Below are 16603 nucleotides of genomic sequence, written 5' to 3' on the forward strand. Positions count from 1 at the left end.
CCACCTGATGCGAAGAGCTGACTCACTGGAAAAGACCCTGATGCTGGGAAAGATTGAGGGCAGGAGGAGAAGGGGACGACAGAGGATGAGATGGCTGGATGGTGTCATCGACTCGATGGACATGGGTTTAGGTGGACTCCAGGAGTTGGTGATGGACAGGGAGGTCTGGTGTGCTGCAGTTCATGGGGTCACAAATAGTCGGACACGACTGAGTGACTGAACTGAACTGAACCCCTATTGGATTACATTTATGACAAAGCCTTACTAATTAAAATATACTATAAAACTTCACTAATAAGAAGACAGATGGAACAGAATAGAAAGTTCGGAACTTGACCTAAACATGCATGAAGTCAATGGGGAAAATATGGACTATTTACTGGGCGGTGGTGAGACAACTATGATTTTATATAATAATTTTCTAGAGGATTACAAATGGATAAAACAGTGATAACTGAAAAATCTTTCAAGTGGCAGAAAAAAATCATGGTTTGAATAACACACACACATATATATACTTTTATATATATTCATATATATATAAATTGTGGAGAATGCTTTTTAAAGTATCACACTAAATTCAAAAGTTACATGGGAATAGATTCATTTAGTGTGTTAAAATTTTAAAAAAATAATTTTTCCTTTGCATAAAATACTATGAAGTGAAGTGAATTGAAGTCGTTCAGTCGTGTCCGACTCTTTGCGACCCCATGGACTGTAACCTACCAGGCTCCTCTGTCCATAGCATTTTCCAGGCAAGAGTACTGGAGTGGGTTGCCATTTCTTTCTCCAATAAAATACTATAATTACTGTCAAAAGAAAAAGTATGAAAAAAATTAGAAATCCTCGACATAAAATTTCCCTAAAGTATAAATAATCCCTATAAATCACTAAGAAAAATAGATAAAAGACAAAAGAAAAAAATTATTTTTTAAGGCTGATGCTCAATAAGAGAAATGAAACTTTAAAATACAATGGTAAAATTAAAAAACTACACTGAAAACCCGATTGGTGTCTTGCCAGTGGTATGGAGAAACAAGTACTTTCATATGTTCTTTGTGTAGGTGTAAAATGGTACAATCTTGGATGGAGGGAGAATTAATCAACAGCTTTCAAAATTACAGTTAAACACACCCTTTGGTCCAGCAAATTCACTTCCAGGGATATATCCTAGGGATGCAAAATATATATACAAGCACCATTATTTATTGCAACATTGCTTAGGCTGGCAAAAGACTGAAATCTACCCAAACATCTAGCTAGCTGCTGTCAGCCCACAAAGTCAGGCATCGTACTCCAAAGCTCTGTTCACCCAGAGTAAGAGCTGCCTTTTTTCTTATGCACACATAAGCATGTGTTCTCAGAGGGAGAAATTAAAGACTCTTGTGGATGTAAGCCTAGATTTTTATGTTTTTTGTCGATACTTTATTGTCGTCTTGCCCACACATAATTTAATTGCACTTTTACCCAACTGTCCTTATAAAATCCTTTCAAAGATTTCTAGTTCAGTTTTAATAGAAACAATATTTTTCTGCCATTATATTTCATTAGTTTATGCAATAATTAAATCAATTATGTAACTAACCTGTTACAACTGATATACACACTTAGGAATAAGTACATCTGACAATTGGCATCAGCTCAACTGGTGGGAGAGTAGTGCTCTGGCGTGATACTAATTAACCTGCCTGCTGCAAGTATTCACCAAGATAGCAGTTGCCAAATCTGAAAGAGGGATTGGAGCAATTTGTTTAATCCAGCAAGTTGGTTAAGTGATCATTTAAGAGAGCTTTTATTGTGTCCTGACAAAAAGTAAAGAGCAGTCCATTTTGTTCCAATATAAACAAAATCAGAATAATCCTAATAAAAAGTGATTTGCTAGTATCTTCACATTTTTGTGTTATGACTGCTTTCTCTTCATTTATTACTTCCATATGAGCCCATATTCTTTCCAATATGTTGCAGGCCTTGGTCAGAGAGTTACAAAATGATGTCCATTTGATTAGGCGACAAATCAGAGAGCTTAAAAAGATGCAGAAAAACAGGGATGCTTATAAAACCTCAACCCATAAAGCCCAGACCTTGGCAGCTTCTATCCTGAACATTTCACGGTCAGACCTAGAGGAAATACTGGACACAGAAGATGAAGCGGTAAGATCACTTAAATATTTATTAATATAAGAGTTTTTACACTGATTATTAAGTATATACTTTTGTTTTATAGTTCTTAGAATTTCATCTTTAAGATAATATTCATGAAGGCAAGATTATTAATATACCAATGAAAGATACATCAAGAGTATTAACTATAACTCAAAAAACCTTTAGAGAAATTTAACTGTGTAATATAAAAGTAAGCCAGTACATATAACCTTTAGAACTGCTTCCTTGTTATTCAGATCAGTTATCTTACCCTGTCTCTTCCATATTCTTTAGTTAATCATATATCTTATAGGCTATTATTTTTAATTAAGCCCGTTTGAAAGTTAGTTAGCTGGATCACGATTGATTTGAGGGGTTTTCCTCCTATATGAGATTTTTTAAAAGTAGTAAATATATTGGCTTCTCTAGCTAGATTTATAATTATTGTTGACCAAGTTAAAGAAAAAGGTATTTATTGCTTTAAAGTGGGTAAAATACTCCTGCCTGAGTGAATTTATAGGCATATACCTTATAAGTCTGCAGTAGCATTTCTGTACATTCTGAGGAGGGCACTGCATTTTTGATAGTTTATTGCCTCATCGACAGCAGAACCTCATACACAGTCTTCTGTGAAACCTGTGGAAGATACTCAATACTATTCTACTGTTAAGTTTCTGAACTTTAATACATTAAATATTAAATTTTTTATTGTTTAGAAAGGGTAAAGATATGATGGCACTCATAGCTTCCCTATAAATATTTGCTCAGTGAATAAATAAAATGATCAACTTCAATGTTTGCATGAGAACATCCTTCAGCACCCCTACACCATCAGCTTCTCAAAACATTTCTCAAGTAGAGCAGATCTACAACTTGGCAAAGGTTTTTAAACTGCCAATAATTCTTAGAAAGGAGGTCAAAGGAATCCCATAGAGATTATTTTCATCCTATGAGTGAATAGGATAGTGAATGATCGGTTTCCTCTTTTCAGCAGCTATGCCACAATGTCTGTGAATTGTGAACTTTGAAGTCCAAGAGTGTTATGAAATACAGTATCAAATATAAAACACACAGGAAATAACAGTATCTGTGGCAAGGCTGTTAACTATATCTTATTGTAGACATTTAACTGAAACTTGATGGATAAAGAAGAAACCTAACAAAATATTAAGGTCTTCCACTGTTGCCTAAAAGTTTTAAAACAAGCAGATGTAGCAGAATCCTTCATGTGTGTGTGTGTGTGTGTGTGTGTGTTCCAGATACATATTCTGGAAGACAGGGCCTCTGCCTTTATGTGGTCTTAGAACATGCCCTTTCTTGGGCTTACAAGTTAAAAAAAAAACAAGCACTCCCTTTGATTAGAAAAATTAGAAAAAGTTGTCCCCATTGAGTATATGAGTTAGAAAAGGATATCTGTTGTTAGTCCCAAAGTAGCTGGCACATTTCTGTGAAGAAATGACACGCTGGCCTCTGGGAGGATGCAGTATGGAGCCAGGGGTGCAGAGCACCAAAACATGTGTACCATACAACCTTAAATGGAAGTCCTCCTGGCAAAAGCACAGTTCCACGAGGGCTCCTTGCACACACCTGGATATATTTATAGATTTCATTATAGATCTGAGCTTGTTTGGACTGATGCCTGCATCTTTCAGAGGTCTAAAGAGTTGAGTGACTTACCCAAGTAGAGCCCAGACTGCCTGAATTCTATGTATTAAGCTACATCCAACCCTTGTAAATTCATGTAAAATACTGTGACAGTTTATGCAAAGTACCTTGCCTGATACCTGGCATACAGTAAATTTCAACAAATGTTAGTTTCCCAAACCCTTCCCTTTTTGAAAAGTCCATTTTTTTTGCAAACTGAATCATGATTTTAACTGAATAGTCAATTCAGTTGTATATGTGAATACATTATACTTTCAGAATATTTCACCTTGGTAATTGAGGCATTGAAAATATCTAGTGACCTACAGTACTTTAAGTTGGAGTGTCCCTTGCCTATCAGTTAGCTATTGGACATTTTAAATCAGTAAGCATTTAAATACACCAGAACCTATGCCTGTCCTATTTTGTCTGTAATTGTAACAATTACTCCTTAGTTATCTACTGACAAGTCTGACTTTTGAGTATAAGGTTTTATATCATCTTATGAGGGTCACTTTTAAATGAATCTTTTCTACGGCTCCATCTTCTTTTTCACTCTGTTTTAATAACTTTCACTTCCACTTCAATCCATACCCTGATCTCCACCATGAATACAGAAATAAAATATTCCTGAATAATATTATGAAATACAGATATATAGCTTTATATTCCAGATGAATGGAGATATTAAGCATTGATTTGAATAGTCTCCATTTTGAAAGGACAGGCTGCTCTTTGTTGAATCCAATTCTGTCAGTATTTCTCTATGAAACAGTATGATCAAGTTCATATAAATGAAATTAACTACAGTGTTTTTATTTTTTCCTTTAGGAAATTGAAAGGACAAAGACTGATGCCGAAAATGACAAAGAATGGCTGTTGTACATTCGTAAACTTCTTGAAGGACAGGTATTTCACTTTTCCACTTCATTTATTAAAGGTTGCAGATAAAAATTCCAAGCTTATTTTTTTACTAGATGCCTAAAATTTTGGAAACACTTACACATTACTTATTTCTGTTAGGTAAAGAAGTATTCGAATAGGCAGACAGGAAAGTTAACCCTCTATTTGTACTTTTGGACTTAACAAATGAAGCAAATGCCTTGGGAAAGAGCCAACACGGGTCTTAGCAAATGCATTAATTAAATTATTGAGTCAACCTCTATGCTTGCTAGACTGAAAAGGATCCATTCTCTCAGCTCTCTTAGGAAAAGAGATTCTTTATTATGTGTCTTTAAAGTTAGTAGTTGATATGGACACCTGAGGAGTTCACGGGTTTCAGTGACCTTTTACTGTGGCCCTGTTTCCAGTCAATTCATGTTTTCCTCACAGCCAGACAGCTGTTTATTACTGTGTCTTCCCGCATTCTCTACAATATTTTCTACTGAGACCTCGAGCAGCTTGTTAGTGGGAAGTAAATATTGATTTGGCATCCTGTCAATGCAGAAAGAATGAAAAAATTTCCACCAGAGGCCCCTCAAACATTTTCCTATCGACATTTTCTGGGCCGAGTGGAAAGCTGCATAGAGGATGACAAGGCCAAGACGAGTGGAAATCCCTGAGGGGTCTATTGAGACTGCTGCTGTGACCTGTGTGATACTTTTTCTTCTCTTTCAAGTATTTTTTTAATACACATATAGTCTGCTGGGATGCGCCCCTCTTGTAAGTGATCAGGGCAGTTTATTGGCAGGTGAGAGCCCTGCTTTTCTAGTCATAGCCGGCTTTTGTTCTGATGTCACTGACAGTATGTAGTGTATTCTACAACTTTTTCATTATGGTTCTTTTTGCTCAACCTAATTATTGTCGATATCAAAAATGAACTCGATTCAAAAGAGCTAAAATGTCTTTCTCAAAATATTAAAAAAATTTTTTTTGTTCTGTGAGTGCAGTATATGGGTTTTTGGAAAAGCAATAATAAGTAAAACATGAACTATTCATATTCTTAGTACCTATTTTATGTATTTTTGAAACATTATCTGGAAATACTGTGACTATTACTGTCCATAGTAACAGAAGGTGATGGACAATTTTTTGCTTTAAGTTATTTAAGTGCAGACATGCAGGTGCAGGGCAAGCCTTCTTGCTTTTGAGAAGAAAAGCCACTTCTCAGTCATGTTGCATTCCCAGCACCCAGCCCAATACCTGGCACATCAAAGGAGTTCAGTAATGATTGACACAGGTTATTTTTTTTTAACTTGAATTTTATAAAAATATACTTTTAATGGATTTTTTAAACATTCAACATGTAAGTATGACCTTTTGATACAGAAGTATTATCATCAATTATGAACATAAAAATCATAAATTCATATGTATTAATCTTTATTAAATGTCACTAAAGCTCTATTGACACCAGATCTGCACATGTAGATATACATATGTGCATTCTACATTATCTGGATGTATGCTTATTCTGTCCAGTTAGTGTAAAAAAATCCTATTGAAAATGGCATTAGACTGCTTAATACTGCAGTTTGATATAATGCCTTTTTGTGCCACTGAGCCTGGACTCTGGAATATAATTGCCTGGCAGTATTGATTTAATTGCCCAGGTTTATTTGTGGACTCCTAATTATTGACTGGAGGTAAATTTAATGGAGCAGCCTCTATGAACACTGGGAAACTGCTGCTGTTGCTGTTATGCATAATGAACTGCACCATGTGCCTTTAAAGCATTTGTCAAGCTAATTTTATTCCACTGTGACAGTATGATAACATTTAAAAAGTCAAAGACTTTTATTTTTATTACTGACATAGGTGGTTTTGCTGATGTCTTTGAATTCTGTAAGAAAAAAAAAGTAGGGACTTCGCTGGTTGCACTTGAATGTCACTTTATAATTATGCCCAAGAGAAAAATCTATAAAATAGAAAACATCTTTTTTTAAGTATACTTCTTCTCTCTCAATTCTAGCAATTATATTTGTCCTGAATTTTAGAAACAGTTTTCTTTGTCCACTAGTTTTTGAGAGTCTAAGTTACGCTCACAGGATTATGTGGGTAAAAGTGTAAATATGTTCATTCATTCATTTTGTTTAGTTTATGCCATACAGCTCCATGCACCTGAGGTTATGTGATCTTGAAGCTGTGGAGTAATTGAATGCATTCCCTGAAAAATTCCAAATTAATTCAATATTGATATTTGATTATTAAAATACTTTGAAGATTAAATTATAAGAAAACTTCCCTTTTATGTCCTCCTTCTATGTTGAGTGCTGTATATAATAGAATGCTGACATCATAGGAGTGAATCTCGCCCTGAGATTTTATCTTTTCTTATTAGGATTAGGCCACAGAATTGTTTTCTGTTAAAAAAATTTTTTCTGCATTCATTTGACTTAAATTTATATTGATAAAGTAATTACTGCAAAATGAAAAGCTTTTCTACCATGTGACAATATGGACCTGGACACAAATGTAATACCTGCTGGTACTGTTAGCCAGGAGTAAATGAGAATTAAAAGGTCTAGAGCCTTAACTTTCCTATATTTAACACAGAACGCAAATGTATGCCCTCCCACCAAGTGGTCCTGATACAATTGGTAATTTTAAGTATTTGATCATTATCTGCACCTAACCTTTGTCCCCACGGATTTCTAGTAATAAGAGTCATACTGGAAAAAAGTCATTCTTATATCTACTCTCATTTTTTATGACACAGCTGCCTTTTAATTTCTTTGAAGAGTTTTACTTGTATTAATTCCTCTTCTGCATTATTACATTTTTTAAAACTTGGCTGATTCATGTCAGTGTATGGCAAAAACCACTACAATATTGTAAAGTAATTAGCCTCCAACTAATAAAAATTAAAAAAAAAACAGAAAAAAAAAAGTTAATGGCAGAGACAAAAAAGAAAATTAATGATCATAATAGGGTGGAAAAACCTTCCAAAATTATTAGTTTTTTCTATATTTTAGGAAGTGGGAGGAAAAAAAACAAACAGGAAAAGTTGGCTGAGACTAAACTATGGAAGCCTTTGAACAGGAAGGGGATGCAATCTGAGTTGTGTGTTAGAAAGCTGCACAAGATCAATGTGTTAGAAAGCTGCACAAGGTCAATGTGTAGGATGGTTTAGAGGGAGAAGAGACTAGGAGCAAGAAGGTAGTCTAGACAAAAGCAGTGGGGGCTTGCATGTGTCCTCACCATAAAAATAGGAAGGACGACATAGATATGACCCATTTTGTAGTCCCTGAGTCACATAGAAGAACTGAGATTAAATGAAGGGGTGAGAAAGCAGAAACCAAAGAGAGGTGAGTTTAATACCTTATATGATGAGAAAGATGATGATACCTTTAAGAGTTTTAGGGACCAAAGAGGTAGATCAGATTTGGTAGAGAGAAGATGTCAGTGTCTGAAGCTGTAAAAAATTTAGTAGGTAACGTTTCAATAACAGCATTCAGGGACTCACAGTTTTTCATTCAGGGACTTCACAGTTCACCCAAGCCTTCTGTCTGGCATTTCTCAGTGAAATCTAACCCTTTAAGAACACATTTCAAACTCTTACAACTCAGCAACTAGAGAAAAGAAACAGACCTTCAGGCTATTCATAGCCATTTCTATAAAAATATATACAGAGAGCCATTAGGCACATATAAATATGCTCAGCATCATTAGGGAAAGGCAAACCAAAAACCAAAATGAGATACTACTTCATACCCAGGAGGATGGCTGGAATCAAAAAGGACAATAGCAGGCATTGGTGAGGATGTGGAGAAATCAGAACGCTCGTACATTGCTGGTAGGAATGTACAATGATGCCACCCCTGTTGAAAACAGTCTGGCACTTTCTCCAAAAGTTAAAAACTAGAGATTATATGACCCAGCAGTTCCACCCCTTGAGTATATACTCAAGGTAAGTGAAGACATGTTCATATAAAAACTTCTACCTAAATGTTCATAGCGTTCAGTAGTTCATAGTAGCTCAAAAGTAGAAGAATGCAAAGGTCCATCAACTGACGGATGAATAAATAAAACATGTTATATGCATATGCAGAATACTGTTCAGTCATGAAATGAAATGACATGATAATACCTGCTATAGCATGGAAGAACCTTGTACACCTTATGCTAAGTGAAAGAAGCCATACACAAAAGGCAACTTTTTGTATGATTGCATTCATATGAAATGTTTGGATGAGGCAAATCAAGACAGGTTAGTGGTTGCCAGAGGATGGGGGCAGAGGAACAGTGACTGCTAATGGGTAAAGGGTTTCTTTTGGGGTGATAAAAATGTTCTGGAATTAGATGAAAGTAATGGTTGTACAGCCGTGTACAACCAATGAAATTATACACTTCAAAATGGTGAAATTTATGTTATGTGAATTATATCTCCATTTAAAAAGTAAATTCCTTAATATGAGATAGTGAAAAAAGAATAAAAAGAATACCTTTAAAAGTAAATCCAATAAAGTTATTATATCACAAATGCTGTTACCCCCCTCATTAGGAGAAACTGTGTTAAATGCATTTGAATTTGAATTTCTGTCCATTGGCCATAACTATGAATAAATGAGATAAATTTTGAATTTCATATTTAATAGGTTTCCTTTCAGTTGGCACAGAAGGAGCTGTTCCTCTATCATATTCTAATTGATATTACTTCCTCCTATATGCAAACAGATAGGAGTCAGTTATTTACATTTGCCCTCTAAGAGACACTGTTTAATTGTTCTGTCCATTCTGATCCTCAAAATTGAAATTATACTAAATTTAGTTTTTTCAGGCTTAATAATACCTGAAGCCACTTTATGTACTTGTGAGTTTATAAGGCCATGGAAAGAATTAGTGGAGATAAAGTTGAACCCAAGCTATGGAAGGCATTTTAAACACATGTTACCGAGTGTCTACTGCATGAAAGGTAATTCATGCAGTGGTGTCTACCGCATTTCAGGTTTGGAGATATAGCAGCGAACAAGAGACAAAAATCACTGTCCTTATGGAGCTTATATTTCTGGTGATAGAGAACAATCAACAGATAAAATATAAAAACTATGAAAGTTTTTCAACAAACTTGAGCAGAATTATGGGTGGGTATAATAAAATATGTATGCTTATATAATAAAGCAAGTAATATACAGTTACAACTGCGATGTGCATCTTTACTAGGATTTATATTTTAAAAACCCTTATACAGGAATGGCTAGAAAATGTGTCTTGATTTTGCTTTCCAGATTTCATTCAGGCAGTTTTCATCTACTTTGTGTATATCATTTCCTTGTATGGGAGCCATATCAAAAATCCTGCCTTCGGTTGTTGATAACTTAAAGTACAGACTTTGATCAGTTGTTTTTCTTTGCTTTTAAATATCCCTGTTCCTATTAGGTTGCTTCAGATCTTACAAATGCTGAAATTTAAAATGGCTCTTTCCTCTGTGCCCTTTCCACAAAATATGCTTATCTTCTGTAGATGCTGTGTGACACAGCAGTGAGAAGGTTTTATAAATCTCCCTGGCTTTGGTAAATAGAATAACTTCCAGCCTGAAGGTTACCAGAAAGTTTCTCTTTACAACAAATGTCCTGAAGACATTTACTCTGTTGCGTTCAGTGTTGCACTTAAAACACACTTAGAACACGCCACATACACGCGGACTCCCATGCCCACTCTCTCCACACACACACACACACAGTCACCCACACACACTCACGCCTCACACCCAGCTGAAGTTGCAAGAGTTAGCAATTCTCCACTCAGAGGCTTACTGGGATTTTTTAAAAAAATTTAACCATTTCAAGCCTATTTTCATGATACCAGGAAAAAGACATATGTCATTAAAGGTAAAAGGTAAATTTTATGTTTTACGTATTTTACCACTGTAAAAAATTGGGGTGGGGGAAATGAAAGGAAAGCAAGTTATAGCTTTTACCGAAGTTTAAGAATAGCAGACACAGACTTCAATATTCAGTGACACTTTAAGATAGATAGATAAGTACATAGATAGATAGATATGTGCCAGAAATATAAGCAATATTTAGGAACTTAGCTTACAATTAAGTGCCAGTTTTGCACTATAAATAAATCATTGTTTCTTATACCATGCTTGGTTATTTTATGAAGTTCAATTTTTAATTACAAGATAGCTGAGTAAGCATTCAAATATTTATTTATACCAAATTTTGCACCTTTAATTTTATAGTTATCAAAGTATATTAGTCTCTCTTACTAAACTCTCAAAATCTCAAAATTGAATCATATCTTTGTTAAAAGCAGGTGTAATAAATAACATGTAATATCTTTACTTTGAGTATGACTCAGCTGGATTAAAGTCAATTTTTGCTTTGAAAACAATATCATTTGGTAATAGTTTTAAAACCAAAACCAAGAATGAAATTGGTAAAAAAAAAAAAAAAGTTAATCTTGCCCTTTAGATTTAAAAAGATACCCTTATTTCAGTCTTTGTCTTTCAACACAAAAGTGTTCAATTTTATACTATTGAGAGCACATTCCCAGTTCATTCTGATGCTGTAAACTATCTTTATGTTTCACAGTTATGGATTTGAGGCTTTGTTATTCTCCCAATGTAGCTCTCCAGCATCTGCAAGTGTCAGTCATATCTTACCTTTATACAGGAATGCCTCTAAATGAAGTCATAATTTGTAAGTGTGAGTGATAAAGTTGAAGTTCTATCACTGGCATACATCTGTGGTCATTTACATGTAAGAGAAGCCTAAAATCTGTGTGAAGTTAGGGGAAGTGTTTCCCATAAGAGAAGTCACCTTTTTCAACAAGGACAGCCAGAACGACCAGAAAGACTCCCTTCAAGACTATGGTATAGAGACTTCCCTGGTGGTCCAGTGGTTAATATGCCTGCCGATGCAGGGGACACAGGTTCAGTCTTTGGTCCAGGAAGATTCCGCTTACCATGGAGGCAACTAAACCCATGGCCTCAACTATGGAGTCCTCACATCCTAGATCTTGTGCTCCACAACAAGAGAAGCCATCTCAATGAGAAACCCAGGCACTACAAGTAGAGAGTAGCCTTCACCCTCTGCAACTAGGGAAAGCCCACACGCAGCAAAGAAAAACCAGCACAGTCAAAAAAAGTAAACGCATACATTAATTAATCAAAGATTACAGTATAGACCAAGTAAAACTCACAGTTGTTTGGATTCCCTAATTAAATTTCCATTCCGAGAAATCTTATGCAGTATCAACTTTTCCCCTGTCCATTTTTCTCCTTGTGCTGAAAAGTTCAAGCCTGCGTAACTGCAGTAACATAACTAAGATGGTCATTTCTATATTTATGCAAAAGAGATAAGGAAATTATGCAGAAAGCCCAGCAGACTTTCTGGACTTCGTAGGCCCCAGCCTATTCCATCTGAGATGGAACCCAAGAGCATATTTTGCAGGTTTGCTGTTTCACATATACATATGATGGAGCAAGGGAGAAAAGAGCTTTGCTGTTGGCCAGTCAGGTTGCCACTTCAACCCAAGTCCAAAATCCTGTCAGTAAAAGAAGAGTTGTGCTTTCTTTTTGTATCTGAGCGAGAAAAGGACAGATTCTTACACTGCCTGTATGAAATAAACCTGTGCTTAATCTCCAACAACCTTGTGAGATATTATGAACTTTTCTCTTTATTACATAAAGAGAAATTATTTTTTCTGACCTATTTGTAGAGAAAAATAGAAGAACCTACAAGGGGAGATGGATGTACACAAATTGGGCATCTTGATTAAAGGATAGGCTGCTTCTTGAACTTCATCAAGTGTTAGCCTCTATATTAAGCTTAGGAGACACTTAGAATTCAAACATTTGTGTTTAACTGTGGGGCTTTTTGTTTTATTGGGAGCCAAAGGAAGAGAATATAAGAGTTATTAGCAATAAATTAGTCAATGGACCTCTTGTTCCACCTTGGAGGCTTCCTGGAAGAGAGTCTCTTAGACTATTTTTAGAGGGAAGCCAAATGTTCAAGTACATGACATGTTGAAAATTGTTCTGATTGCAAGATAATAAAAGTAGGCCGAGTTTTTAACTTGAAATGTGCAAATGAGATAATTAATGTCAGTACATTGTGGCCTGGTAAAAGTGCTGTGACATCATTATATAGGAAATCGTAGAACCAGCATATTTCCTAGAGTGTGTTCCATGGGCCACCAGTGCCCCATGATAAATAGACTATGAGAAAAGTGTGGACGCATGAATTTAGAAACAGTATTACATTGCTCTCTGGAAGAAACACAGTGCATTAGCATATTAAAGTCTCTAAGAGATCCTGAAATAAAATAACATTTAAACTTTGGTTTGTTTCCCACACTTACTTGATCAGAGAACTCTTTTTTCTTAGAACAACTTTTACTTTTTAGAACAACTTTTTAAAATACTCATTTCTGCTTTTGCTCTACCAGGAAGAGATGGAAGGGTATTCTCATCTTGTTTGTTTCCTTTTTTTTGGATTGCATACAGTACTGAGGGCCATAGTCAAAATAAAACAAAGTCACCCAGTAGTTTTGCCTTTGTGTGTGTGTGTGTGTGTGTATTTCTTTAACATCTAACATTAATGCCCTGAGAATTTAAATTATCTCATTTGTAAAACTGGCAAATATGTATAACTTTTCTGCATCCCAGAAGGGCAGTTTTCTCAAAGTAAGGATTTGCTGTATCATTATCTTCCAGAAGGGAATCTAATATATTCTTGTTCCTTCATTCTATGATGCATTTCCCCACATTTTCACATTTCTGAAATTAAAATACATGTGCAATTTGTGTATATTTAATGTCATAGGTTCCTTTTTTCCAGAAAAAGCTGTTTTTAAGTCAATGTGGGTATATTTACCTGTATCTTAAAAAGTGAAGAAAGATGGTATTTTTGTATCTTATACTTTATTTAGTGTTAAATTTTAAGTAAGACAAATGTATGAAGCTCCTGACATAGACTATAGATAGAGTCTCTCCTACAGAGACTCAAGAGTATTTTAAGGAGAAGGCAATTTATTATAAAGGTAAGACGGAAGTTAAACTAGAAAGCTACTTAGGATCTGAGGCAATTCTTTGGACCAACTTTGGTCTCTGTATTTTCTCCATGGCTTACACAATCTGTGCCATTTTGGCCTGTTGTTTCACCACCACTGGCCAGTCTTTTCTCTTTTTTTCCCAGTTTGAATTCAGAAAGTAACCATTATGCTGGGGTTAGCTAATTATAATCACTGTGGCTGAGCACAGCTGATCTGAGCACAATTGAACAACTCACACGGAGGGCATAGGGCTGATTTTGTTTGGGTGCTGACCAGTGATGCTGTCAGTGGTTGTCCTAGCACAAAGAATGGCCCGACTGTACATCTCTGTAGGGAAGGGGTACTAGGCTAAGGTGTCCTTACTCTATTCAGGGAGGCAAAAGTAGTCTTCCCTGGTTAATTAAAAGGACAATTTGAAAAAATGAATGAATAAATTTCTTGATTGTTACAAATCTCTTCCATGAAACTAGATAGCTGGGAAGCAGGATAAAAGGAAGTCAGTATGGCTTTGGGTGGTAACTGGGGAGCATTTCAGATTTTCCTTTACTTGTCACCTATAATTGTATTGTTATGAGTTCTACAGGCAACTCAATAAAGCCAAGGAACAATAAAACTTTACCAGAAATGTTATATAAATTATTAAATTTTAAAATGTACTCTACATTTCATAAACTCAGCAGTTTGCAACATGTGTATTACACTTTGATATGCCAAATAAACTTTTCTATAACAACTTAATCAATGTATATACTTTTGCCATTTTTTTTTTTCCCTCTGAAATTTCACCCTACAATCCTCGAGACGTTCAACTGTAACACAGGCAAGTATATTGATAGTTCGCTCTCCCTCTTTTATGAGTGATGAACATATAGTACTACTTCTGTGGGCCTGTGGGCCCTAGAGAGGACTGTAACCTGCTATTGATCAACTGATTGAAGATAAATGACTTAGCTGCTTGTATTGCAGATTACAACATTAACATGGTCAGTAAACCATGAATTGTTCAATAAGGCGTTTATCTTTTTTCATTTTACTTCTGCTCCTTTATCATTTTTATTATAAAAGACAAAATTACCCACACTAACCAGCAAGATCAGTTGAAAAGAGACCCAGTAGGGTACCATTATGGGTGCAGAGTTGCAGATAGCTCAGTTCAAATGGTTTAATGATATTTAGTGTATGTTTCTGAACTGAAGAAAGTACAGAGTTTTGATCGTCTTTTTTTTTTCCTGTGTTTCTTTTACAGCTTCCTTTTGCCACATATTTACTAGAAGCAATACTGGAAAAAATAAATGAAAAAAAGAGACTAGTTGAAGAATACTTTACAGTCATGAAAGATACTAGATGATATTATGATTGAGAACTTTTTTTCAGATGTGAAAACTATGCGATGTGATCAGAAAATATGCACTGCAGTCCTGATACAGTATCTGCTCCAACTATCAATAGTCAGGGTCAATACCAAAATAAGAAGTCTCTGAAACCAATTAATTGCTGAACAAGTGAAACTAATTAAGTGCATAGCCATTTAAAAGGAAATAGTGTAGCATTTGATTGTTGAATACAAATATTGCCACAAATCAATGCAAACTTGAAAATGGTTTTCCTTCCAGTACATTACAAGAAATTAGAACAAGCTTGGCATACACAAATTATCAGAGGAAAAAAGTTTAAACTGAAGACTTAATGTTCTGGGTTTTGTAAGAAACTATACTTTTTACATAAAGCTGCTATAAATGGCTCTAAATCACCTGATAAGCAACACATTTGTATTAAAAGCAAATATAAAGCAAAGGATTACAACTTAAGAGTGAGCATTTAATGAAATGAATGGTTCAGTCCAATTGTATCTGTTCTCAGTCTACTGGATTATATAGGAGATACTGTATTTTCCTAGAACAATTCAGCAAAAATAAAAACATCTTCTCCTTCACTCTCTCTGTTTTTTTTAAATTCACAATATTTTGTGTGGTCATATAAATTAGTCAGGGCTACAAACCGAGTGCATTAATTAGACTAGTCCTCACAAGTCTGCTAATTAAATTCTTAACAGTGGTCATCCTTATTTAGACTCTCCAACATTCCTTGGTTATTTCCCCTCTTTCCTATGTTCCTGCCACACCTAACTTTTTGCTTCCTCTTATTCACCAAACCTGCCTGCCTCCAACCATTGCCTTTGTATTCTCTCTCTCTCTCTCATATATTCTGTACTTAATTTTCCCATGACTGGCTCCTGCATATCATTCAGGTTTGCATTTACAAATTTCTTTAAGCATTCTCTAGCCATCTTGCTGTTTAGTTTCCTTTATAACACAAAAGTATCTTTTACCTCTTCACTTATTTATGTTCTTGCTATTCCTCCTTCCCTGCTTTGAAATATAGGTCCCATGAGTTTAAGGCAGAGTTGGCAAATGATGGCTCACAGACAAAATCTGGCCTACTACCTGTTTTTGCGTAGCCTAGAGTGAGTTAAGAATGATTTTTATGTTATTATTAAATGTTTTTAAAAAATCAAAAGGAGAACTAGATAGCATGTGAAAGCTATATGAAATTCAAATTTTAATGTCCATCAGTAAAGTTTAATTGGAACACAGATGCACATTCATTGCTGTATTATTTATGGCTGCCTGAGCACTACAGTAGTGCAGGTGAGTAGTTGCAGCAGAGACTTGATGTAGTGTGCTCACCACTTTGCAGGACTGGTAGGCACCCTGCAAGTCACGGTGATATAGTTACAACTTGACAGCGTTTTGAGTACCATAAATACTACCATAATTTTTCTAATGCCAGTGGATGCCCATCATGTAAAAACAAGAAGAGGATATGACTGTCAACTGTCTCATTTTTAAGGTAAAGTGTGTATTATTTTGCT

At 35.3% G+C, this 16603-nt stretch overlaps 1 protein-coding gene across 1 annotated transcript in view; it reads left to right on the plus strand.

Moving 5' to 3' along the window:
• The window catches only part of CNTLN (centlein), a 316478-nt gene extending 300814 nt beyond the window's left edge, over positions 1 to 15664 (plus strand). The window contains exons 24-26 of the mRNA XM_070480550.1: positions 1966 to 2151; positions 4618 to 4695; positions 14978 to 15664. Of these exons, the coding sequence (XP_070336651.1) occupies positions 1966 to 2151; positions 4618 to 4695; positions 14978 to 15079 (366 nt within the window). The 3' untranslated portion in view covers positions 15080 to 15664. The remainder of the gene's footprint in view (positions 1 to 1965; positions 2152 to 4617; positions 4696 to 14977) is intronic.
• Positions 15665 to 16603: the final 939 nt, after the last annotated feature.

The sequence above is a fragment of the Odocoileus virginianus genome, chromosome 18, assembly GCF_023699985.2.
Source record: "Odocoileus virginianus isolate 20LAN1187 ecotype Illinois chromosome 18, Ovbor_1.2, whole genome shotgun sequence".
In the NCBI taxonomy this organism is placed as follows: domain Eukaryota; kingdom Metazoa; phylum Chordata; class Mammalia; order Artiodactyla; family Cervidae; genus Odocoileus; species Odocoileus virginianus.